The 27,554-nt window shown below is 40.2% G+C and overlaps 1 protein-coding gene across 1 annotated transcript; it reads left to right on the top strand.

The window, feature by feature from the left end:
• Positions 1 to 2,644: 2,644 nt before the first annotated feature.
• LOC104511346 (chromosome unknown open reading frame, human C7orf50) lies at positions 2,645 to 27,554 on the top strand (the record flags this gene model as incomplete). The annotated part of the gene is made up of 3 exons (XM_010153919.1): positions 2,645 to 2,820; positions 22,932 to 23,013; positions 27,372 to 27,554. Coding segments are annotated over 3 exons (441 nt in total), but the record flags the coding sequence as incomplete, so codon positions are not given.

Below are 27,554 nucleotides of genomic sequence, written 5' to 3'. Positions count from 1 at the left end.
CTGTGTTCAGGTATTGTCTGGCTTAACCATCTTTTGCTTGAATGTCAGCAAGAACGATGTGATTCAGCACCATGGCTGAATTTTCCTTTGCTAGCACCCGACTAACCAAAATTGGTATAACGCTAAGGATTTGTCGGTTTATGAAGTGGTCTTAACCAACCTTTCCATAAAGCAGTTGATCTTGTGCATTCACGTTACAGTTAAGGGTTCCTCAAACAGGTGAGAGGAGAGCAGGGAGAGGAGGAATTTTTCTTTTGCAGTCAGTTTGGCCTCCGTGGGATTCCAGTGCCCTGGCAGAGGACCTTGCCTGGCACGTACGATGCTATAGTAAAGGTGCTGGATCTGAACCAAGTCCACTATTCTTCTTCTGGGAACAGTATGTGGCGGTTAGACTCACTTTATCTTCCCCAGCCCTGGGATGTGAGCTGCTAATACAGCTGCCGGAGGCATGGGTGGTTCCTCCGGACTGCTTTACTTCTCTCGGTATGCTCCACCTTCATCAGCTTATAGCTGAAGTGTCCGAGGGACACACAGATTTGGCAGAAGCATCAGAAAGTGTACTTCGTTTATTTTGGGCAGAAGAATTACATATTTAAATAACCCAACAATTGCATGCAGTCTCCCCTTTTTCTGTCCTGGTCATGCAGGAATCTGCTTCAAAGTCCACTTGTGTACAGGTGGGGTAGACATTTCCTGCGCCACCTTACATCCATGCCATTTTCACTGCTGTTGGTGGGTGGCTTTTTCCCTACCCAGAGACACCATCTTCTTCTAAATATAGCCTGGCCTCAGAGGACACTGTTCCTTGCTCAGGTTGTCTTAGCAAACAACTGGTACAACTGTTGCTGAGGAAGTGGATTAACTGATGGAGTCATTGGCCAATCGTTACTCTTTGGGCAACATCTCTATCATATTTCACATTGCTGCAATCCATTGTGTTTCCACAGTTTTGCCCACAGCCCCACCTCTTCTTGTTAAATAACACGAGCAGGATATTTAAACGATCTCAGCAGAAGATGCTGAATGTGGTTAGAGAAAAAAATGGGAGCCTGAAAACCTATTCCAACCTGAGCCCATAATTTAGAAGTGTGTCAATGTTTGCAATTTGGACTTGGCTACAAGTGGTAGTAGGGAAGCACAGGAAACAGGACCTAGAAACCCTGAGCTCATCACAGAAGCTAATACTTCTGGTGTTTTTGTTGTTGGATTTCTCCTCTGTTAGAAGAGAAGGTGATGTTTAATGATGCTCAGCGTTCGTACTTTAGCCTGCGCTGTATTGCAGTGCCTGGCCCATGGAGCTGGCTAAGAAGCATCACTTCCTTAAATCACGATGAAGAAAGTCTTATTTGGGACTGTATGACATCTTGAATTGCCATCTAAATGAAGAATTAGCAATGTGCCTTCAGTCTTGGAAATACCCAAAAGCAAGACCAGTACAGTGCAAGAGTCTTGTTTGCAGAATTTTGTACTTTCTTCATTGCTCAGTCGTTACGGGGAGGTTGCACAGAAGTGGCTTCACAATGTCCAAATCCTTCCTGCTTCCTGAGGTGTATAGCGGTTTGTCTACAACTTTGTGAAGGTCTGTGTGCAGTGATCACCAGAGGAGTTAGGGTTCTGTCAAGAGTACTCCTCTGTCAGGGAAATCTTGAGGAGGGCATTGAGCAAACAGCCCTGTAGTGTTAGACCAGTGGCGATTTTTTTAATGCTTCTAATTAATATTTAAGCGTTCAGTGGGACTGTTGCCTGGAAGGATATGAATGAACCTCTCAGGCTTCTAGGAGTCCCTGGAGTCGGTCTCATCTTGCTATGGAACAGCTTTTTATTTCTACACTGCTTGATGTCATGCTGGATTTTCCCTGATAAACTCAGCATATCTGTTTAATGCTCTTCATCTGTACATGAAATAAATATTTTCATTTGGGGTATACTTAATGCATATATTTATAGTAATTTGGTTTTCAGTGTGAATAATTAACTGTTCTGTCTGCAGACCTAAAGAAACTTCAACCTTTGTGGGATATGTATGTATCTGTTTATGCAAGCTTGTGCATATGTTTACCCGAGATTGCTAAAGGATCTCCAAGAGGTCTTGGATGAAGGTGAGGGTTGTCACATCCTCTGCTTTGGTACAATGAAGATGAAGCCCCTGTGTGGCAGACAGAGGTTTTCTCAGGCTTGAGCAGTGTCACTTTACACAACAAACAGCCCCAGAAAACTGGGATCTTAAGGAAAGATCCTGCTTAAATATGTGTATGCTAAAAAAAATCTGTACCCTCCCTTCACTGCGGAACTGCCTCTGCTATTCACAGTCCCCTCTCAGGTTTGGGTATGAGAAAACAAACAGCAAAACAAGTCTTAAATATGATGTTTAACACATAGCTAGAAGGTGCTGAGATTACTCTGCTGCTGAGAACAGTGGGATCATCTACAGCGGCCAATTCTACAGATCTCTGCAAGTGTGGCATTTACACTTCTGTGAACTGAGCAGAGTAGAGAGGTGAATGAAGTATAATGATCAGTGAAATAATGAAGCTTGAAGCATCTCATTTTAAACATTACCCGTGTCCTTCAATTGCATTTATGCATATTTTGTTCACTTTCCTATAGAAATATAAGCACTTTTTTCAAATGTTGATTATTTCAGGCAACAAAAGAAGAGGAAGAACTTACTGCAGAGGAAAAGAGGAAACTGGAAAGAAAATTAAAGAAGGAGCGCAAGAAGAAAGAAAAACAGCTGATGAGAGAAGCTGGAATCTCTACTAAAAAGGTGGAGCCCAAAAAGCCATCGGGATCTGAGCGGGCTCTGGCCTATTTGACCAGGTAAGAACACTAAAACCACCTCAGGTGCTTCCTGCAGAAGTAAGCTGTAAACTGTGCCAGAAATCCAGAAGAAGCCAAACCAAGTAACTGCACATTAAAGGAAATTGCTGCAGTTAAGTACGAAGTTAACGTTTCATCTGGGTTGACAGCCTAGCATACCGTTGATCGCCCCGTTGTATTTATATCACAGGAACGACTGAAGGATGTTAAGTATGGTGCAGGCATTTCATAGAAAGTCAGCTCCTGTCCTGAAGATCTTGCTGTTGATATATAAATGTCACTGGGTTAGCTGCTCCTACAGAGATGAAAGGCACGTTGCAGCAAAGACTGCAGTGAGGAAATTAGTTTTGTTGAAGTGTGCTCTATTAAGCAAAAGAGTTTCAGTTGCTCTCTTTATATAAGCAAATTGCATGAAGTGGTTGGTTAAGCATTACAGAGCTGAATTTAACTGCCTGTATCATATTTGGATATATGTTAATTAAGGTGGGATTATGCCACTATTGTAAAGTTAATAGTGTGCAGTGCCTTATTTTTGCATCCCCAAGTGTGTAGTCCAGTGGCCAATTTCAGATCGGAAGCAGTCACTTCACCGAGTTAGCACACTTATTTAGGACAAGGAACAACGGCAAAGCACTCAGTGTCCTGCAGACAGAAAGAGGCCATGTATAAACAGGACAATAGTGTTTATTTTTTTCCAAACTGCAAAGTATACCCCATCTGTAAGACCTCCAGAAGACTGGTTTGTTACAAATAGTGGGTTACCACATGCTGTAATTCCAGGGTTGCATCTCTGGCCATGCTCAAAACTGAAGCATCCAGACTGTCTGAATTGTTACTTACCACTCTCAGTGGGGAGGGAGGAAATTAATTGCATTCCAGGCAGAGGGACATGTGCATTTTTGTTATATAACCCCCAGCACGCAGTGATAGCAAAATGACAATAATATTTTTGATCTGGAAAACAGCTGGGGTAGTTCACCACTGTTTTGAACTGCAAATAGATTGACAGTTAGCTTTGAAGCATCTGCTCAGGCTATACTCTGGTATGTGTGCTGGTAAGTGGTGACTCTAGAGATAATGGTTTTCAGGTTTGGAAAGCAGAGGAACAAGCTGTGGGTTTTGGGTTGATATTCCACTGTTATCTGTATGGATTTTTGCCTTCCTAAGGGAGAGTATATGAAACTGTATTTGATCTAATTTGACTCCAGAGTTTCACTTATCCTGTACCAAATTGCCTCAAACTAGTAAACCTACGATTTTGGTCTTGTGATACAGAGTCCAAAGGGCTGTATGTACAGCCATAGCTTGTGAGGGATTATTTCAGCAACAGTCAATTTGAATCTTGTAGATTTAACAGGGATAGTCGTAAGATGCTCAACTGCCAAGCAAACATAACCGTAGGCAACATTTAAGACCCAAATGTCCCAGGACTGTCTTACACTGTTGTAAATTATGGAACAGTTTAATCCTTTTACACCTCAGAAGTTCTTTTCAGCAAGACTGGAAAAAGAAAAAATGTGTTTAAAGTAATCAGAGAAGGTGGAGAAGGGAAACTAAAATGTAAGCTCTGGAAGTTGTAAATCCCTGGCAACTTCAGTGGGTCAAGGATTTCAGTCTACGTGTTTTTGTTAGGGCTACAGGCATGAATAATATGTGGGAGGGTAAATTAATCTTATAGATGCAGGAGGTTAATATAATTGGAAGTAAACAAAAGGGTGCTGTGGATTTATGTTTTGCCCCACCTACAATAAAAAGCCTTACATGCCATAAGGGTTGGTAAGTGAAGCGGCATCTTAATTCCCTGATGACATGTGAAATGGCCTGTAGGACAGGTGGAACTTGAAGTACCAAATAATAACTAAAACTGCCATTTTTATTTATTAAGAGACTATTTGCAGTATGAGGCATTAGCCTACGGCAGGAAACTATTGAATTTGTTTTAGTGAAATTTTGTTTGATAACTTTAAGAGGAAAATGTTACAAAGCATTCAGTGAAAGATTGTTTTGTTACACATCTGAACTACTGACATGCAAGGGAAAATTAAACTTACTTTGTAGGTCATACATATTTTAAGAGGTTTAATTCTGCACTTCCCTCAAAGTGCAGAATTACCTTTTCTGGTATGTGGGATTCTTTGCCAGGATAAAATTCAGCAAATTTCTGTTTCAAGCCATGAGGTTAGGGAGAAGTAGCAAAATTTTACTTGGAGGAAATAAAGCATAACTAGTAACGGTTACTGTATTGTGGGGGGTCCTGTACTTAGAAAGCCCTTCTGCAATAGCTTTGTGTGTTCTATTTCAGGAATAAAATTGAAGTAGAGACAGCCCTCCTCTCTTTGCTGAGGCACGAGGTGACTTTCACAAAGATGTGCCCCATAATTGTAGCTGAGATGACTTGAAGAGAGCATTGATGGAGGGAGTGGGGCATGCAGTGTGCCGGGGGCAGGACCACTACTTGGCTCCTGCCCTTCTTGACGCCTTTGAGACCAGCACGGCGACTGGACTGAGAGCGATGCTTCGCATGAAGGGCAGTGCCAGGCCAAGGCAGGTGGCTGTCTTCGATAGCAGCGCCGCTGTGTGCCCCTGCTGCCGGGGGTCTTCGTAAGCCTCCCTACTGCTGGACACAGCGTGCTACAAGCTGACCAGTTCTTCCAGTTTTCCAGGTTCGTTACTGGAGTTTAAAGCTAAACAAATAGTCCTTGATACTTTGCCAGCCTCCAGAGAGGTCAAATTATCATTTTATTGGAGGACCATCCTAGCAATTGAGAGGCTTTCTTTCCTATGCATTTGGGTTGGCCACGTGCAACAGCATCTGATGCCAACTGGCAAACTGCAGCCCCGGCTAGTTCTGAGGGTGCTGAAGGATTTGTCCTGTGAGCTGGGTGACATTGGTAGCCCAGGCGTTCCGGCTGCTTTCTCATTTGAATGAGACCAGGACAGGCACCCACCAGGTTTTACACTCCTGATAGAGGAGAAGCCACCAAATGGCTTCTGTTTTTTTCTCTCTTCGATTGTCTTGGCCTGTGAGAAAAGAAAAGGCAGAGAAAAAAATGTCTTTGCTTCACCAATTGTTATGTCACCTTTTCCCTCAATGAGACAAGCTCAGGTGGTTTCTAACACAGGTCTGTCTAACGCAGCGATCGCCGCACGCCTGCGGAAACAGAGAAAGTCTGCTTCCGGCAGATTCTCCAGCTCGCTGGGGAAGCAGAGAGGGAGACCTGAAGACACACAGAGGGTTAAAAATAGTCAACTAAAGCAGAAAGGGAAGCAGAAAGCTTATAAAACTGTGAGAAGGAAAAAAACAAAATGTGGAATAATGAAAAGGAAAAAAGCTCAGAGTGGTGCTGAACACAAGAGAAAACACCCTGTAAAATTACTGTAGGGGAATAGGGAAAAAAGGAGTGAGGAAGTATTAGTGGCTGAATAAACTGCACAAATCTCTTGAATGGTGACATGCCTTTTTTCTTTATGATAGTAAGTGATGAAGGTTTAAAGCCAAGATTAGAATGTCTCATTACTTTGATTCTTGGAAAATATTAAAAAAAAAAAATCAGCCTTTCCTCAGAATTAAGTGCCTTCAAGTGAAAAGATGTTGCAATTCATGAGAATGGTAATTAGACTTAATTATAACCTAACTGACCTTCTGTGCTGTTAACATGTTGGCAGAACTTGTTTGTCTTGGCAAGCCACCTTCTCCAAGAAAAACGTTTCTGTTCGTATGTTTGGCTTAGGAAGTTCATGGCTATATGGATCTGCACATATGGTTTTCTCCATCGCCCATCAAAGGAAGAGACAGAGATCTGAAAAGATGCCACGAGAAGCATGTGGATTTAGCAGATTGATATAATCTGCAGTAGAAGTAATAGATAATATCATTATCTGGATATTGCTGGGAGTTACCTAAACCTTGCCCTATTATTTATCATGTGTTAAAATTTCAAAAAGAAGCTACTGGAGTACGTTTCTTTTCTCTCTGTAGTGACTTACGTTACACTAATGATACGTGTCACCAGAATGTTTGCCAAGGCATTGTATTTTCAGTTTCCTTTATAGATTTTGCTTTTCTCATCCCTAATTGCAATTTCAGTGAGAGTCTGAGAATGTCAGTGTCTTCTTTAAAAAACAAACAAACAAACAAAACAAAAGCTTTTTAAGAATAACACAAAGTAAGGGCACGTTAGAGAAACACAAAAGTGAGAGACAGAATTTCCCATCGAGCCAGGAAATAGTCTGCCTCTGCAGAACACAAGGGGCTTTTTGCTGAGCGCAGTGGCAATACTGCTGAAAGCAGTGTACAACCCAGGGCAGTTGTTTGTCTGCTGTGTTTGCAGAAAGGAAACAGATCCCAGTCCTCGGTCAAAATTTATTACAAACAGTGCCAGGCATGGGAGATTTTAAAGCTGAAACATTGTTCTTCCTTTTGAACAATATAGAAACCTGAGGGGCGTTGCTGTAAGCGTTTATTCTGAATCTATTTAATATAAATTGTATAGGTTTATATAATGCTATAAAATATGCGTGTATCAATATACAAAATAGAAGTAACATGTATGAAGTCTGTCAAGTGTTTACTCCTACTGGAGCAGAGGCCGTCTGGAGAAGGGCATCAATAGGTAGCTTAGTGTTCCTTCAGTATTAGCATCTAGGAAGTTTCAGGTTCTTGAAGAAACCAGTGGAAGCTTGTGCTGGACTGCAAAGGGAACAGCAACATTGGAGATTTGTGGCTGAACAGCTGAAGTGAAGGTGGCCCTTCAGGAAATCACACCACCATTCATCCATCCTACCACATTTGGGACGAGGTGACGATATTGAGAGACCTTCTGAGCAAATACAGCCACACTCATTAATGCTGAAAAATAGTTTCTAAATTTACATTCAGCGGGCTTGTGCCAGATTTAGTTTGCTTCATTGATCCATAATATTTTGAAGCTGTTTTTCCTCTCACAGTTTTTTAGCTGTGGTCAGTGATGACTTCTGATGCTTCATTCTGACCTGAAGTCATTCTCATTGCTGGTGGCCTGAATCTTTATTAATTTCAAACTTGTGACTGCTGTTGATGTTTCACCATCCATGGCTTAAGACTAACTGACACTAGAAATCTAAACATACACATTCTCCCGCCCTCCCCCCCTCTCCTGAGAAAGACTCCTTGGGTTTGACAGCAGCTGACATCAGTGTCATTTCTCCTTCCCTCAATCTCCAGGATAGAGAATGAGTTTCCTTCCTGACAAGGAGTTGCAGCATATATAAAAGCTCATCAGTTATCTTGAATTTCATAAAATATTGGAGAACTGCTCAAGTGATGAATCTCAATTAGCCAGTAGCAAAAATAGTATGTGAACTTAAGAGGAGCCTTTGTAATGAGGCGCAGTAATGTTGCTGAATTCCCTTCAACAACTGGGGCTTTAAGGTGTCTTGAAAGAGCAGCTTTTCTTCAAAGATTAGGAGAATAGTGATGGAGGCTGGTTTTGCTTTAATAATCATAGGGCTTTTCTTAAAAGGTTCTGGAGCAAGCATTAACTGTGGGTGTGATTAATCTATTCATACATGCTTTTAGTCATTTTGTCACATTCATTAGTTCCATAAAAAGCCTCATGAATCCAGAATGTCAGATACAGGATACATTTGCATTTGGCGTTTTTCTGCAGCTCTTCTGCATGGACTTGTGCAGGCACTTGCTGCTCCCTGATTTGAAAGGCTTGCGCTTTTCCTAGCAGTCTAGAGATCACCCAGTTTGTTTTAGTGCGTCTCCAACTTTATGTATTGCTTGCCTAGTAATTTCTGCCAGGCCTGACCTGCCGTAAGGTGGCATTCTACTCCTTGACCTAAATCAGCGTGTCTATAAAACTGAATGTTTTCCAGTTGATGTTAGTAGTTGGAAAGATCTTCCTCATTTTAAAGGAAGCCACCATCTCTCTGGCAAAGTAGTCTCGTCTTATTAAGAGTGAGTTACCTTACCATTATCCTACGCTCCCTTGTGTAACTCCAGTACCCCATGGCATCTGATGAAGCCACCTCGGTTTGTTTGCAGTTCCCTAGCAGCCCCGGCATTACTCAGAAACTCTACAAAGCTCTCTGTTGCAATGCCCACACCTCTCCTATTTTTAGGGTGCTGGTATGCTGGCAGTTATTCTTGTCGAGGGTAGGTGGAGAGGGCATATTCACTCTACAGATTTGGTGCTGCTTAGGGCTATTCTGTAAATGTACTCAAGCAAGTTATCTTTTCAGAAGGCGAAGATTGCTGCTAGGGTATATGAAGAGAAAAAATATTCTGCTGTGTTGGACCTGTTATTGAGCAAGGTTTTCTAAATCATGGTATTGCCCCACATTGTGTAAACAACTTCTCCCCGTCCTGGTGTTTATTTACATCCTTTATGTGGCTGTATCTCTTTTCTCAGTCTCGCTGCCCTCCGGGAAGCGATACATCCGTAAGCCTTCATCTTTTGCTGGTCCTTCCAGACACTGATACACTGTACCGCTGTGATTGTGCTGGAAATGTGAGAGCTGGAACCAAACACACGGTTTTACTGGAGCCGCCTTCCGGCTCACGCAGAAGGGACTGGGGGGGTGTGATTCCTTCCTGCCCCCTGTCACTCCAGTTTTGGTTTATGGGCAGCAACATGCGATTCACCTTTAAGCCGTAGCACATTGAGGTTTCACATTTAATTTGCTGCACACTGAAAACCTTTGCTTTTTTTCCTCCCCCCAGACTATTGCTTAGCCTTGTGTTAATGACAATGTTGGCACAAGCATGGTGACTACAGACGTAATAAATTTTTCACTGACTGTAAGAGGGACAGTGCTTCTCATCCTCCTTCAGCCTGGCTGCAGCAAGTCAGATACCCTGCTGTTTCAGAGTTGGATTTATGATACACATTTCCAGATGTTAGTGTTCTCATTATCATCTGATTATTCAAACTATGCATTTAGGATTCTGTGAATGTCACGTTGCACTCTCGGTAATAGCACCATACAGCTTTTGCCTGTTTAATCAAGATGTCTGACGGCAGCCAGACTTGGGGATTTTCAGTCCCTGTGATGCGCTCATTGACTTCTGGATTCACTTTTCTGTATCTTGGTGGCAAGTGATACACAGAACTATGTTGGAGCCACGCCAGTGTTTTTCTAACCCCCGCATGACATCCACAGGATGTCATATTGTACAGGAACTGCTTTTAAACTGTTATTAACTTCTTGGTGGGTTAGCTGCTTTTTTGGTTCCAATACAACAATTCTGCTGAAGCACATTAACATCTTTTAATTTAGTGAGTTTATGTGGATTGCTGTTCCTTATGTGTATCTTTGTGTTTCCACCTATAAATATTACTGCTATCTCGTCTGAGTGATCCAGGCTATGCTCACCAAAAAGGGGATGGTGACAATTTTGGTCTGCAGCTCTTCATGTGAGTCCAACTTTGCCATGCGGGTGGCTAAAGAGATGCTAGTGCTTAACAGAGGAAGGTGTCTGCATCAAACAGTGCTGTGCAGAAACACGGACTCGGGTCTAGAAGCTGAATAACTGGGTTAACACCCAGATGAGCCTGAATTAAGAAGTCAAGAGCTTGGCAAATGAGCTCAGGCACTGCACTGACCTGATTTATAAGTTATACCACTTCCAGTGCCAGAGTGGGCACTGAGGCGTCTTTAGCTGAAACTGAAGATAAACTTGTCAGTTAAAGCTAATGCTGACAAATAATAGTATTATTTACTACATCGTTATAAAACCAGCAACCAAAAGTAAGAACAAAAACCAACTTTAAGTAGCTCAGAGCTATTTTAATGAAGAATTTCTGAGAAGAAAATGAGCTGTAGGAATACATTTGGAGTATCTGTAATACTATCCTGTAAATATTCCAGATGGACAGAATTACTTTTTTAATAATTTCATTCAGTTCTAGCAAGTCCTCTCCATACTGCTGTATCAAGTTTTGAAGAACCTAGGTACTTACGAATATTTTTGGATGTATTTTGCCATTTCTGTCTTGCTGGGTAAGCAACTCTGGTTTCTAGAGAGAAAACAGGTGATTGCTGTGAAGATTCTGAAGTGTCGGGTTTTAAGACTTTTAAGCTTAATTATATGTGGAAGCTCTCAGATGTTGGAGATACTTCTGTGGTATTTTCAACTCATTCAGAAGTAGGATGTTTCAGAAAGATCGATGATTGCATGATTTTCCAACCAAATTAGCGAATGCTCATGATGCAGCTCAGTTAACTGAGCTTTGGAAAAGCAGACGGACTAACCCTGCTTTCCCTGAACCAAACCTCTTACAGTTGAACTGTTAATATTATTCTGGGTAAACTCCTTTCTACAGGGAATTGTTTTGGAGTAGCTGTATTACCCCTTAGCTCTAATGTATGGTTTAAGAGGAGAAAGCAAGGGAAGCTCACGTCCATGCTACATTTTTCTCTGTCAGAGTCAGTAGCTGTTCTATCTTTCTAAATCTGCTCATGGTCCTGTTTAGTTTATGGCAGAGGAAAGAGATTTCTTCTTGTAATTTCTGTAACCATAAATGGTCACTAAATTTACAAAATGGGAGAAATAGATTAGGAAACTCTAATCCTGCTTTAAGGCTCCAAATCAAATAATTCATCTTTCTAAATCTTTGCATTAATTTTATGGAAGGTCACAAGTACACATCTCAAAGCATATTTCAGTAAAAGCTGCCGAGTGATTTCCTTTGAAACCTTCTGTCTCTTTGCGCTTCTACCATTTTTTCAGTGTGAAACAAAGCTGTCAAAATATTTACTTGGGCATTTGGTTCTAACATTCTTATAGGGAAATACAATATTTAATAGCATCATTAACATGAATTCACAAATCCTTTCATCTGAAATCTATCATCTACAGGATCAGCTGAAAAGTATGTTATTGACTAACTATCCTGATCTTTAAAGGGGTTTTTATTTCTGTTTTGTTTGTTGTTTGTTTTTTTTTAAAGTGTGTCCTCTATCTTCTCCCCATCATGATAATTTGCTTTTCCGTAATACCTTTCCTGATAGCATATCGTGATCGTATTTTGACAAAATAAATGAAAAATATTTTGACACTAATTTATTCACTCTTGTTATGACAGCTTTTGAGAAATTGTTATATTACCCCATTTTTCACATGGATAAATTAAACAGTGATGAAGTCTGTGACTCACCAAAGTCCTCGTACTATCCAGAGGTCTCCTTTCAAGCAAGTGACACCAGGGAAACTAGACATAACTTTCTTCGCATATGAGCACAGGCTCGATTTGCTTTGGCCATGTACCAACATCTGGACCCAACAGACCTGTAGGATTTTTCTCAATTCCTAATTTTGAAAGAAGAGCTTGTGTGGATTTTTTTCTGCAGTGGTGTGTCAAGGCATTCTTAAAGGCCACTAGAACCTATACTAATCTCTGAGTGGGCAAGCAGTGTATGGATTGATATTCCAAACCCTTCTAGCTACTTTGGAAGAGGTTTCTGTCTTCCATGGTGGGGGTCTCCTTGCAGTTGTGGTCCTTTGCAGTATTGCTGCAAATGACCAGAGCAGCTTTATTCCACTTTATTGCTCCTGGTAAAACTAGGAACAAAAATTCCCGAGTTAGGCATCCAGAGGTTACAGGCAGCACTTTTATCCTCGGTCACATATACAAGATTTTTCTCCTGCATATGATCTTGTATCAGATGAGGTTGGTGGCTCTTAAGATCACGCTCCCATGTGCCTGAGGAAGCTTCCTATGCATTCTTGGTGAGGTGATTTTTTTCCAAAGTTTAGTTTTCTTTTCTTTATTTCTTTATTTATTTATATTTTTTTCAGTAGGATTTTTAAGATTCCTCATAAATTTTCACATCTATGTGGTTGCAGCTATAAATTGTATTAACAGTAATTAACCATTGTGCTGTAAAGTTCTTTCTTAGATGGGGAAAACTAGATTACATGTGTTCAGTCCATAAATAGTGGGGTAAAAATAGTTAAGGTTTCTTTACCTCATTCTCTTTCCTGTAAAATAACGTCTTTATTTCCAAACCTAGTTAAGAAAATTTACTGCATCCTTTCTTAGTGACTCTCATTTCCAGTAAAACAAAGTTTAGGATAAATGAATTTTCTTAACAGTTTATTAAATGTAGTCATTAGATATTTCTCGCTGAGATCCAACTTTCATTGCATCTAATTGAATAATTAAGTTGCTTAAATGTATTTTTTAATCTGAAATGACTTTTAGAAACCTTGTAAGATAGATTAAGGAGACATAGAAGTCTGTAATAACAGGCCAGTTTGCCTCAGGACTGTATCCTGACAGTAGCTATTCACCTGCATTGCCCATGGAAGTTGTGAGTGTTCAACACTTCGCACAATCACTTTGACCTTTTCCTCTTGATATTTACATCACAAGCAGATTGCAGGGATTATTTATTTGAATAAAATATCATTTTCAGCGAGGGTTTGTTCAAGGAGTATGAAGCACAGCTCTTTCCTCCCAGCTTCTGAAATCTGCACTTCCCTGGCTTTGCAAAATCCTTGCCTAGCGCCTGGCTCTGAGCCCAGACATCCCATCCTTAACTCATCTTTTGAATTTGAGAAAAGGCATTTTCTACTCACCCATCTTCTTCCATTCAGACTACATACTTGACAAGGCAGAAGTGCAAAATGAAGGTTTTATGGTTTTTTTCTGTGTCATAAAATTCAGATCTAGGAGAATTAACACTGCTGCTCGCTTCCTCAAACACATTGGAACTATTCATCCAATGCCCAAATACTCAAAATAGTGGAGAGTAGTTTTGTGGCTCTAGGGAATCATTTAGTCTAGTCAGCCAAAGCCAAAATGAAAATTTAAAATGCAGTTGGCAATGATTATTAATCAATTAGCTCCAGGGAGCCGTCAAGGCTTCCTAGCCGGAGTTAAAATAACAAGCAGTATTTTTGAAATAATAAAACTGGATCCTTAATACAACTTGTCTCCTGCCTCACACATTTATTAATATGGTGATGCCCAAAAAGGTATCAGTAATTACTTTTATATGTATAAAATTGAATTGGAATGAGCCATCTGCAGGAAGCAGTAATTGGCAGATCAGTTTCTTCAAGCGTAGATTACTTAAAATCTTAGTAATGCAATACACATCACAGGATATTAGAAGAGGAGAATTTGATACTGTCCTGAAATCTGCAGTGCACTGGCAGATTTTGTTATGCAGTGAGAGATACCTGAACATCTCAGCTAAATCCAGAAAATGAGAGTGGGCTGTCAACTGCTGGACACTTTTAGCTTGATCTCGATATTTTCATTGTCATGTCTTTTTCTGCAAAAACAACTTTGGAGATTCAAATGGTCAGGGATCTGCACCACTCTCTGTCTTCTGCCTCTGCCGTACTTCCTAATGGGTGCAGCCGTGGGATGTCCAATCTGGGATGTGAAAAATGACAAGGATGCTTGACAGGTCTTTTTTTTTTTTAAAAAAAAAAAAAGTTTCTATGTATGTCCTTGTTGGTCCAGAGTAACCCCAAATGTGGTGTCCGCTCTGACGCACTGTGTCAGCCATCAGTGTGGTGAGTTATTTGAAGAGGGCTGCGTGGGGCTTCCTGTAACAAAGATGAGCTGTCTCTAATTAGCCAGCAATAAAAATACTTGGATTTCATTTAAAAAACCCCAAACTCCTGCAAATGTAATTTCTACAACACTGCATCTAGGGCTGCTATCCAAATTAATAATTATCCGTTCTTTAATACTATCCTAAGAGAACTCAGTTAAGTGAAGGGGCTAGGTAAGAATTTGGCAATCCAGGTTGTCTGTCTGCCCACAGAACATCATCCCCAGAACAGGCCAGCACTGTAGAAGAGGGATGGGGCCAGTCCTACGGCATAGGCTCGAGGTTCAGCTTCCCTGCGAGGGAGGGATCTCTCCTTTCCTGCAGGCTGCAGCTAAGGTGCCTGGGCAGCACCGCAGATGGGACTGATTTGAGGCCAGCCGTTCCTCAGTGTGAGCATCTCTGCTCGTCCATCAAGGAGGGGACATAGGAACTGCTTCATGGATGCTGCTGGCCCTCAGCCTGCCTGGACGTCCTCCAGATTGCACCCCTCCCATCCTCAAGTTCACTGAGACCACGCTCCGTGGTGTAAGCAGCTCCTGTTCCTCGAGGATGCAGGGAAGCCCTATTGAGAAGCCTGTAGGAACAGGCTTTGAATCTTGTGGAAAGGAGGCCAGACAGGCTCCCTGCAGCTGGGGCTCGATGTCCTGGATGCCGAGTCAGAAAGGCAGAATGTGTGTGGTGCTGGGACTTAGCAGAGGTAGGCATTCGGCTCGTGAGCATCTCGTTAGCACAATGAGACAGCATCGCTTTTTTATATTTCAGTCAAATGTGACTCTGGAGTTTGGAAGTGCAGAAGAGCACTTCTGATTTTGTGAGCTGTGGAAGTCCATGAGGTCTTTGCAAAGATAGAAACAGCACAGAAACACCCACCCCGGAGTTAAAGACATCTGATCACAAAAAAGCAACACGTTTTCCGCAGCATCGCTGATCAGAGGCCCAGCTGGATTAGACATCGTCATGGGGTGCCAGCCTCACTTTGTAGCTTCAGGGCTTCTTGAAATAGCTCGTGCATAATAACTAACTAACACAAATTTTCACCTCCGTATACTGAGCAATGGATTGGCACTTTGGCATCCTGGCTGGTTCAAAGCAAAGTCGATCAACCAACATTCAAATCCTTTTCCAAGTGGTAATTTCTTCATCCTTCCTCAAAAACTTGCACTGATAAATTTTCACATGAAGTCAGTTTCTTTTCCAGTGGTTTCTTTCAGCATCACTTTGTGGAAAACCATGACACTTTCATACATTTCTTTTCTTATTAGAAGTCAAAAAGTTTTTTTTGGGGGGTTGTTTTGGGTTTGTTGTCTTTTTTTTTGTTTGTTTTTATTAATCATTGCTAGCTTTGAGATAAAATTGTACTGTTATTATAACATTATTAAATATTTGACTTCACAGCAGTTTTCTATAGCTTGTATAATTCTTCTTTCATTAACACTGTCATCTGCTAAGTCTGGCTAGTGTCGGTATGACCCAGCACTGCTGAAACGACAGGATGTTTTATACTGACACCCCCAGCAAGATTAGGCTGTATTAATGCTCCACGAGCTGCATACCCATGACTCGGTGTTACTGTTGGAGTTTTGTGGCACTGGACAATAGAGCTGAATCTTCCAGATCTAGCTTGAAAGGATTTGCATTGCTTATCCTGGTGAGCAGTAAAATCGGTGATGATTTGCTCTAGCTGAGCACCACCCCAGAACATAGTCTTCTCCCAGCAACATGGAATTATAGAGTCACGAGCAGTGATTTCAGCCTGATTTCAGTCTACGTGCTCTTCAGATCTCTCCTTTGAAAGGTGTCAGTTAGTTTAAGATTGAGAAATTAATTTTTTCTTTTGTTCTTAATTGTTTAATCTCTTCTGTTACTCTTTTCATCTTTGAGATGCTAGGGGGAGAACCTTTAAAAGTTTTAAAAGATAAATTAAAAAAAAACAATGAAAATGAGCTACTGGTTGCAACTGAGCTTGAATCCGTGCCTTGGCAGGACTACTCCGTACCACAGTTGGACATTCTGTGGTGTGATGGTGAGGCAGAAGAGAAGTGACCGTATTTGTTTTTTCTGGGTCTGGTAGCATATCCCTCATCTGCTCATCAGAAAGCTTTATATAAACGGATTGTTGCCAACTTTTGAAAATGATTTTACTTGCAGCTGGCTTCTTACATTATTTTCATACAGACTATGGGGCCCTCTTTAGCTCCTTGTACCCCCCAGCATGTTCTTCATGGGAGGGAGGCATAACAGTTGTTTTCATTTTCCCTTTCCTTTATTTCTGGTCTGGGCATCAGTGTGACCAGAATTAAGTGCAAGAAAAGATGGACATCTGGAGAGGAGATGGGACTGCAGCACAGCACTGGGATAGCACTTTGTTGTATATTCCTTGCAGGAATAGAACAGATTGGCTGTGAAGGGCTTAAATTCTATTTTTTGTTATTCCTTTGTGATAATTCAACTCCTGCTTTGTCTTCTTTTTGTGATTGTATGTAAAATAAAAAGCACATTTAGCTTAATAATATAGTAATATTAGCTGTGGGCTTTCAAGCCTACTGCTGACCTTTCTGTTATTACTGAAAACAAAAAGTTCCCAGCATATTATTACTGCTATATATATATTTTTTTCAGATCAAAATGCCATTTTGCTGCAGGCAGGCTAATGCAGATACCAGAAACTAAATAACTGTATTAGAAAAAGAATTAAAATAAATTTAAAGGCTTTTTTTCTCTGTGCAATGCTGGTGGCATTTGCAGGTAGGTTGGTGTCTATGAAAAGATGACAGGTTGAATCATAGTAAGATACCCTATGTGTATGGTACTATATATGAGAGATACAAGCTCTACTGATGACCTGCTGTATGAGTTTGAGGCACTGTTAAATTTCCTGGGTCAGCTTTCCTTTCTGCTTATCATCTGTCTCATCTGTTTATACTCGAAACTCTTCAAGGGAATGTCTCATGTTGCATATGAACGGTGCCTATAGAGGGAGAGGAAGGGGATTTCTAGCTTGGCTGAAACTTCAGGATGCAAACATAATATAAAACGTTGCAAATAATGGCAAGTGATAAAAGTACATATAAGAAAAGATATGCTGTGATAAACATTTTATGTAGATTAAATCAAAGCTTTGCTTTAAGGCACAAAGCGCCTTTGCTTTGGTTTATAAATACTTTCTAAGAAAATTCTGTGACCCGAGTAGTTTGCTGTACAGATATAATCAGATAAAATCTGTCCTTACGTTGGACATCAGGAGAAAAATGGGACACTAAAAAGCATGTTTAATTCTTCTTGTATGTGTGACTCCTAAATGAAAAAAAAGCTTCTCCCCCTGCATTTTCACAAGTCTTTAGTCATTATGCTGTGTCTAAACCAGATGGAAGAATATATTAAAAATTGTTTTTAAACCACAGATTGAGGAAGAGTGCCAGGATTTTCTACCAAAAATGTGGCACTGATTCTAAAATCTGTTGACAATTTTAGAAAGTTTTCTTCTGGCAAAAGAGCTCCATTAGAGTCTCGTCTCTTCCAGGAAAAGAAGGAAAACCTTTATCTGAGTCATAATTTAATTAGGTTCTAAACTGGATTTGAGAATATCAGTATAAATATATTAACTTTCTCCAGGAATTGGAGTTGAGATAAACAGAGTCACCATAATGCAAGAAATACATGGTTAAAAATAGAGATTATGACTCTCTCTTACGTCTGTATCTTGAGTCCTGGCACAGATCAGTGTGTTTAAGATTTTAGCTACAGCCATTTGGGTCAAGTCTTTGAAAATCTGTTTAGAATTTAAATTTTAGATATTTTTTCCAAATGAGGAAAATCAGGATCAGACGCACTTGAAATAAGATTTCCTCTTATCTCTCCTGGAGCACTGAAGCGCAGCACAGGGCAGCTTTCTGGGCATGCAGGTGTTGGCAAAGACAAATCATTTAAAAAGTAAATTAATTTTAAATGGCCCTGAAAGAAATAGAAGAAATTCTGAATACCCCCAATGAAAGTAGAAACTTTTATATTTCCCAGCCTGTCCCCATAGCAGATGTGCTCCAGCCCTTGGAACATCTTCATGGCCTCCTCTGGACTCGTTCCTTTTGCACTGGTTGCAGAGCACTTGGGGAATAAAGAGCTTAACTTGATTCCTGCAAGCCTTAAAGATGTGCTGTAACTTCTGCTCAGCCTTCCTTACGGGGCACATAGAAGAACATGGGTGATCCTTAAAGGACAGGTTTCAGGGTGATGAGTGTATCAAAACTGAAAAGTACACAGATTTTTTTTTTTTTAAATGAGGTGGGAAGAGCATGACAGTTTTTGAATAGTGTCGTAGTATGCTGCTTTTAATGTTTTCAATAGATCTCTTCAGTGTAGCTATGAATGTGGTGTAATGGACCAGATCTGTTGCTGTGTCCCTGGGATTCCTGACGCCCTCATGGGTAAATCACTGGAGCGCAAGAGGAGGCTGCACTCAAACCTCGTCTTCAGGGTTGGGGAACACTTTCAAATTAATTCCCTGATGCCAGGCCTGGGCTGTATGCTGGGGAAGTCTGAGCCTGGTGGCAGTCTGCTCTGCCTTGGGTAGATACCTGGGCTGGAAGGTGTCTCTGAGGTGGGCTGGACTGTTAGTGGCACAAGGAGCAGCAGGTGTAGGTGAGTCTAGGCATCCTTGCATTTGACATGCAGCAGTGCTCCCCTGTCTTCTGGAAGGTTATCAGCTGTTACATGCCTGTCTGTCTGTCTGGTTTCTTGAGTCTTGTCTCCTACCCAGTAATCTTTCCAAGTTGAATGAGTGGAGTGGTTGGTTCTCAGCACAGTGCTTTGGTACACACAGGAGATTATTTAATAACTGTGACAGCTTTGTAGTGTTTTGTTCTGGCCGGTAGTAGTAACAGATGCATTGCATTGTCTCCCTGAATCGAATTAGTAACAATAATATTTTTCTTCAACTGTGTTTCTGGAACCAATTTGACTACTTTCCCTTCCTCTTCTCCTTCTACTAGGACATCCCAGAGAGCGCTCTGCCCTGCATGCTACCAGTTGTCTCCTGTTTGCCTACTTGTGCTGCCTGTATTCCCATGTTTTGGGAATTGATTTGTGTGAGATTACTTTAATATAGAGACTAAAATAATTTATGAGAGAGCCAAAATCTTGGGCAGCTTTTCTACATGAGCCTCTCATGCTAAAAGCCAAAAGCTCAGATGTAAAATTCCCTAAGCCACTTGATTAATTTCCTTGGTATCTTCAATTTCAAAGCCATTTAGGAAGATCATTTGCACAAACATAAAAGTTCTCTTTAGTTAAAGTCAACCAATGTGGTTTTTTTCAATGAGCTAGAGCTCATAAGAAAGATTCAAACATTAACTGTGTAAAGAAGGCAATCGGTGTTTGTACAATATATTGAAAATGAGCCTGAGGCATACTGGAAAAATACATGTTTTACACATGTATGTTTTTCATCCAATTCCATAATTTGTATTAGATCTGGACATAGATACTCCTAAAGGCTGCCAGATTAACTCAGACTGTGGAAGAGGTTATGATTGTCTATAAAAAGGGTTTTTTTAAACTATAATGTAGTTGGTTTTACTCTGTATATTTTAAAGACTCAAAGGAAAAGCCTTTTCTACTGCTGTAGTATGTCAGGGAAGCTTATCTGCACATAAACAGCGAAAGGAGACCTCTCTTGTGTTACATGGCCTCAACTTTTGTAGCTTAAAAGTTGCGCATTTCTAAAAATACACTAATTATGTCACTCTGATAAAAGGAGATAGCCCTCACTTTGTCACCGAGTGATACTTTCCATGGATTTTAAAGCTGTCTTCGGAGTAGGAAAAAAGCTGTCATAGGAATCAGTGGAAAGCTTTTATTTTAATATCTGTTGGGAGGTCCAGTTGCAGGGAGCAACTGCCACATTATCTGTCTTAAAGATTGCGCATCCATTATCGTGAGTGTTTTGCCCAGAGTTTGATAGGAATTAAGGTCAAGAGAAGGACCATTTTCCTGAAGGGGGAGAAACAGGAGTTGATGCAACCATGCATAGAATACCAGTTAAAAACCTGGGAGCATTTCTGAAAATAGGAGTATGCCCATAGTCTAAAGGAAAATACTACTTTTTTTACCATACTCATTTAGCATTTGACTCTAATGAGACAGAGCACAAACCAAGAGAAATGGTCTGTGAGGCTCCGGTGCTATGATGAGGCCAAAAGCACTCTCTGCAGGGACTGTATTAAAGTATTTGGTGTTTATATGGATTATTCTGGTGTATACACGTTGAAACTTTTCAGGAAGACTAGCTGAACCTTTTGTTTGTTTCCACAGGAGAATTTACTCGAGTGAAAGTCAGTGTGGGAGCTTAGATGCAGGAGCGTAACGACCTGCCTTGACATGTAGAACAGAGCATATGGTTTTGCTAATAGGCTAATAAGAGCAATTAACCTTATAGTGCACTCGTTTGTTGCTCTCAGTTGTTTATAAACTAGGTAATAAAGATATTTAAACATCCTATGGCTTTATAGGAGACTAGTGAAATCAGGCTGTATTTTTCAAGCTAATGCCTAACTACTCAGGTGACAGCAAAAATGGTGGAAACATAACATTAGCAGAGAATAAAACATTCACAATACTACGTGGTGTGTCTAACCAATAAATATAATCACAAATGTGTAAATACATAGTTTCATTAGAAGAGGAACTGTTTTCACAGGATGCAATCACGGGTTTGTCATTGAGCTTGTTCTTGTCACTTTGCAAAGATTGTGATGTTAACTGTTTCCAGGCTTATTTAACGCAAAAGAGAATTTTAAACTTACCTTTTTCTTCGAGATGTGCCAAGAGACAGTGTTTCTTACAACATCGTCCATGTAATTGTTCAGAAGGATGAACCTCATACAAGAATGACTTTCTTTCAACAGCAAGCACCGTCATTGCCATTGAGCTTTTATTTCTTTATTTTTAAGGACTTCTGGGAGTGAAGTCACTTCCTGGAGAAGTCACAGTTTCTCATTTGGGAGCTGCTGCATTTGCCTGGTAACCAGAGAAATTGAGTACAAATGAGCAAGTATCTTGCCCCACAAGACAAGCCCTTTTCACGTCATTCTCTCGGCTCCTGGTGTTACAGGTGCTGCACTTCTGACAGTCGTTGTCCCGTTGGGCACCTTGCTGTGAAAGCAAGTGGCACCAAGGGTTGCATGACCTTTATTTTGCCACTACTTTGGTTTCTAGATGGAAGAAGTATGAATTCCCTGTAATAATTTTTTTTTTTGTATCTGTGACTTTTGGCAGTCAGCTTTTGGGCTCCTGCTTTTGCTCAGTGTTTGTTCTGCAAACTTTTGCCTATTTATTGACAGTGTCCCAGGAGAGACCTCTAAATCAGTTCATTTCAGCATGTAAACTAATACGTTGTGGTTATTAGTGTTTTGTCTGTCCTTCCTGGTTTACTGTTATTTGTCTGATTTTGACCTTATATGTTGGTTTGCAGACATTTTTATTGAATTTAACTAGTGATAACACTAGTGAGTTATTGCTGCTGTTTCTTTATCCTGAATTTGAAAGTTAAGACAATATTTTTGTTCTTTTGGGTTTTATGTAGTGACTTCCATCAAACCCTTCTGTACAAATTTGTCATCTTGTTTTTTTTTTTCCATTTCATTGAATTGACTGAACAATGTATTTGCTGGTGCAGCATTCACCAAATATGAGGACTCTTTTGCTTTATTAGACTTGACAGCGTTTAAACAATACTAATTCTCATGCCCAGCTGGCTTTTCAATTTATGTCTGTGCTCTCTGTTGCTCTGTAAAACAAGCTGGAACATTAAAGACAACTCGCTTGCTACCCTCTGGAGATTTGTTTTTCTTTAGAGAAAAATCAAATAAGTGTAAAATTTTCTCGTTTTTCTCCTCATATGTTTTCTTCTGAATCTTTAAATGATATTTCAGTGTACTGAAAAACAAATTTTCTCTGCTCTAGAGCAGTTGTCTGTGATGGGCTTCGGCCACTGCTGAGGTGACCGTTGTAGCACATCTCTCCTTCCAGTCCTTTAGAGCCCGCTTAATTTCATGTGAATTTCTGTGTATTGTGAAGTATCAACTTTCTGAAACCCAAACGTGATTCTTCCTCTGCTCCACCTCCTCAAATACTCAGGTAGCCCAGCAGGCTACCTGGGAAAGATTTGTGGTGCGCAGTCCTCATGAGTCAAACGAAGGCAATGACCTCTCATAAAGGGCTGCTCAAAGCTGAGGAGTGGGACTTGAGTTTTAACTTCAGTGAATCAGTACTTTCTGATGAAAATTTATAACACTCTTGGCCATAATGTCTTCCTATATTCTTTTCACTTTTTTCACGGAAGCCAGGTAGCAAGACATCCCTTGTGTTCTTTTTTGCCAAAATATTTTGTACAAAATATGTGCCGATATCTGTTTCGCACAATGTCGGTGACACTCCACGCTGTGTGTACAAAGAGTCATTGGAGTCATTGTATGAGATACTTCATGAATAATGAACACTTTGATCACACAGTAGTTCATTTAAGCTTTTCTTTGTTTTTTTTTTTAAATTTACTACAGCTGGTCTGAAAACCCAGAAGAATGGAAGTTTCAGAAGGCAAGACAAACCTGGCTTCTTGTGCACATGTATGATAAAGAGAAGGTTCGTATTGATACTGGTTTTTCTTAGAACAAACACAACATAAAGTTTTACATGTTAGTTGTTGCTATGCTTCATGAACCAACAGTTGGTAGTACTAGCCATGCACTTTTCTAATAATTTTTTAATAATTTATAAGCCAATTACTTGTCTTTTAACCAAATGCTGAATCATTTTAATTACTTGTAATTAATCTTTTTATTTTGTTGGTGGTCATCTTCCTGTGCATGCTAGATTTTTATACTTGATATATGTTAAGCAAGTATAGAGCAGATCTGTGTTTTATATAAATCTGCAGCTTACTGAGAATTTGAGTCCTATTCGTAATTTGAACTTCTGAACGTGGAACCCAGCACTGTAAACCACGATTCTCATTGCTTCAGATATCTCTGGCTTCACATGAGATGTACAGCCATATTTCCAAGATGTTAAAATAGCTTTCTCATTAAAATATAAGTGAAACCTGATGTTGATTGTAAAAAGCATAAAGTATAACCAGAAGCTGGGCTTGCATCATTCCTGAAATCCATTCATTTTATAACTTAAAAACCAACACAGGTTGAATTTCCAGTCAGCATCTGACCATGGTGGCACTGAATGGGGGTTGCAGGTCATTCATTTTGTTGTGTAACAGAACAAACATCTGGCCGTTTGCACAGTGCCTTACCTGCTGATTCATTTAGTTGACATTCAGTTAGTTTTTGCTCATTTTTTGAGCGCGTGTAAACATTGAAGCATAACAATCTTCCTGACCCAAATTACTCAGCAGCTCTAAAGCCAATCACCTGACATAGGGTGTTACCTTTAGGATTAAAAATACTTTTAGAGAACCAGGTAATTAGAAGCAGAGTTTCATGAAGGCAAAAATGTTCACGTAGTGTAATATGTGAAAAGGTTAGTTGCAGAATACAAATCTGAATGTAGGTTGTTTGCACTGTCTTCTATTTTTAAGTTTCTCCTTTAAAAGTCTCTGTCAACCTTTCATAATCAATATATGCTCTTTAAAGCTACCTAGAAATTGTTTTACAGGCAGCATGATGTTTTTACTTTTTAACCTGTTTACTTTGGGTTTTGTGTTGAAATATACTGGGAAATAATTAACTGTAAGTAACATTTGTTTTACATATCAAAACACAGCTTAACTCCTGATTTCTCAACACTGAAATCAAACTTACTTTCTATTTTTTTTTAAATCTGATGGAAGTGCTATGATATATTTAAATTCACATATTTTGTAGCTTAATAATCAGAGATGCATTGAATGTGAGCTTTAGACAATGATTAACATCTGCATCCAGGTTCAGTAAAGTTAGTAGACCTGCTCAAGTGCCTATAATTAAGCATGTGATGAAGTCTCCGTTCTTCATCAGGACTGTAGGGAGGGCAGATCATCTCCTTTTGAAAACTTCTTATACCCAAATTCAACCTCCTGTCCATTACAGAATAAATCTGTTGGATATCCAAGCATGACTAAAACGCAGAAGGATACATGAGTTCCTTCGGAAGCACATCTTTAATCTCAAGGTGTCTCCAGGATGCCTACTGAAAAGCCATGCAAAGGAGTCAGTAGGCCCCTTTCTGTGAGAAATAAGTTGATCTTTTAAAGTCCTTTGCAATATGAGGGTTTTTTTAAGTCTCTTTAAAATCCATCCGGAGGTTGGCTGACAGCTTCCAAGCCAAACCTGTGTACCTACAGTGTACATACTCCTTCAGGATCCAGTAGAAAATACACACTGGATCACTTGTGGATCTTTGTCACCTGGCACAGCATTTTTAGAAAGTGACTCTATCAGCTGTCTTCACCTTCTGGCCTGCAAGGCCCTGGCAGGGTTTCTGAAGCTTCCTCAGAAGGTAACTGGGAAAGGCAGGCTTGGCAGCAGTGAGCTGGAGTTCTCTGGGCCCATACCGGATTTGCTTTGCAAAATATGTCAGCATCTGCAAGTCTAAAAACTCTTGAGATACACAGTATAATTTAAATGTGATAACCGTTCTTTTCCCACTACTGTTTTGTAGTGTTTCCCCCTTTTCCCCATGACAGTGGTTATTTCACTTTGGGGTATTTCCATATTAGCCAGCTCCAGTGCGTATTAGCTAGTTAGAACAGAGGCAGGGTTAGTGTGTGAGGGAGAAAAAGAAACAAGAAAAAGGTCAAAACAGTGTAACGCAGTAATAATAATAAAATCCCGTAAGCATCGCTTCCACGTGCCAAGAGTCGTGGTGGGAGATCTTGGTATCTAATTTCAAGCCAGCCCAAAAGCTGACCTTAGGAGAAGGATTGTGTTCCTTCTTGTAAAACCTGACCAAGAGTCCCTGTAATTTCAGCTCCTGTAGGACTGTATTTGAAGAATTAAAACTGGGATGTCATTAACTTTTTGCTGGCACCTCATGTCCTTGCTACGGCTCTATCGCATGTGTAAGTTAGGAGGAACTGCGGTGTTACCTTGCCTACGTGGTACTGCGCTGTAAGCTCTTGCTGAAATAAACCTAAGAGCTGTGTTAAAGAATAAAATCAGACTTCATGAGCACTTGAGCACTTACTCTTAGGGCCAAATGCTAAATGTTTTCTACGCTTCAGGCAGCCACATGTCTGTCTGCACACTTAGTATTTCGAACTTCAGAGTAGGATTTTAATTGCTCCTTCAAGTACTTCACTTAAATGATGTAATAATGATTGCCATTCCACAGAGTGAGGTATGACTGTACCAGGAGGTCTGAGAACAGGAGGTGTAAATTATGGAGATAATTGGGCTAAGGTTTGAAACACAGAAATGCTGCTGAGCTTTAAAAACACAGTACTGAGCATCTGCATTAAAGGAGCACTGTCATACTGAAATTGTCTGTGTCTGAATGTTTTTGTGTGTTATTAGTATCAGTTTACTGGGAGTAAAAAGGTTTCAAAAAATACAGACATTTTTCGTTACGTTTAAATGTTTTTGATTCATATTTTATAGCAACACTTTGTACATCATCCATTTCGGTGTTAGTCACTGTAAAATTCATAATTTTTTTTTGGTTATCTATATTGGTTTTTTAATTCAAGAGTGTTGTGTGAAGAATTAGAAGGTTTTCCATGGCATACACGTTATGGGGCTGAATACAGATGCTAGTTTAGATTTATTACTCTGTAATATCGCTGATTGATGAAGGCAGTGTTGGAATATTCTTTCTTCCTCTTCTTTTGGAGTGATAGAAGTTTTAATGATCAAAGTTACGCTGCCAAATGTTGATGGAGAAATGTTGTAAATTAAGTATCTGTTGAAGCTCTGCCTTCTCTGAAATGTTGATACTTTGCAGAATTGAAACAGCCCTTGAATAATTAGTCTTTTAAATACTTACGTATGTGTTTAACTTGACTCATGGCGAGTATGCCTTTTAAAGTTATATGTGTTAAGTTAAACATGGAGAAAAATATTTGCAGGATTAGGTCATCTTGATGTCTCCTGATTCACTGCACAAATATTCTCTTATTGGCCAAAACCTGTTCCACAGATACACAACATGAAGTTAAGATAGGCTTCCGTGTAGCTCTCTTCATCTAATACTTTTGAAAATGCATTGGCTTGAATTACTGAATAAGTCATTTGAAAGTCTTTGCTAGGTTATTGCCAAGGTTGTTGGCTGTAACGATCACTAAAACTGTATGTTGTACCAGATAAGCGAAAATTTAACCCATGACTGGTTAATTAGAAAGGGAGTGAAATGGGGGTAATGTGACTGTAGATGACTAAACTGCTTTTAATGTCAGACGTGTTAGCAGAGCCTATCAGTTTTAGTCAGCATGATTTAAAAATTATTTCCACATGTCTGAATTCAATTTGGTTTTCAAATTAAATTCGATTCCTTTGTATAAGCATTCTGCCAAAGAGCCTGATGGTGGGTGGTATCTCGTCTTAGCAAACAAATAATTTTGGGTACAGGCGAGTGTAATTCCAGCCAAATTCTTTCCTCCAACACGTGCACGCAGTTCTCACTGCACTTAGTAAGGTTTCCATACGTATTCGCAAAGTGTGATTTGGCTAGTGGGTTTTTTTTTTTAATTCCAACCCTCACAGCCTTGAGCTCACTGTCAGGGAGTGTTTGCATTTACTGATCAGCATTTCCACATCTGCTTAGAATTTCCTCTCAGATGCTTTGCCCATCTGAGCACATGACAGCCCTCTCACCACCCTCCGTCCCTCCCGGCAGCTTGAACCTTGCCAAGAAATGCTTCCACTCGGAGGTGGGCACTGGCAAACGCAAGAGCCCGTGCAGTTCTCCCAATTGGCTTTCAGGTGATGGCTTGACACGCTTGTGAATAAGTACTGAGAGAGAAGAAAATAAAGCAGGGGTTTTTCTCCCTTGTTTGTTTGTTTTCTTTAAAGGTTCCAGACAAGTATTTCACCATTTTACTGGATTATCTGCAAGGGCTTCAGGGCGGCGCGCGAGACATAACCGTGCAGAAAGCTGAAGCTTTTATGAAGGAGTTTGATCGTTCCGACGGAGAAGACCCAAACCTGCTGGAGAAGTGCGAGCGCATACGACAAGTTCTGCAACTGCTGTCCTGA

Source organism: Eurypyga helias, unplaced genomic scaffold (assembly GCF_000690775.1).
Source record: "Eurypyga helias isolate BGI_N326 unplaced genomic scaffold, ASM69077v1 scaffold7586, whole genome shotgun sequence".
In the NCBI taxonomy this organism is placed as follows: Eukaryota; Metazoa; Chordata; class Aves; order Eurypygiformes; family Eurypygidae; genus Eurypyga; species Eurypyga helias.
The sequence above is the reverse complement of the archived record's forward strand: the minus strand, read 5'-3'. Positions and strand labels throughout refer to the sequence as shown.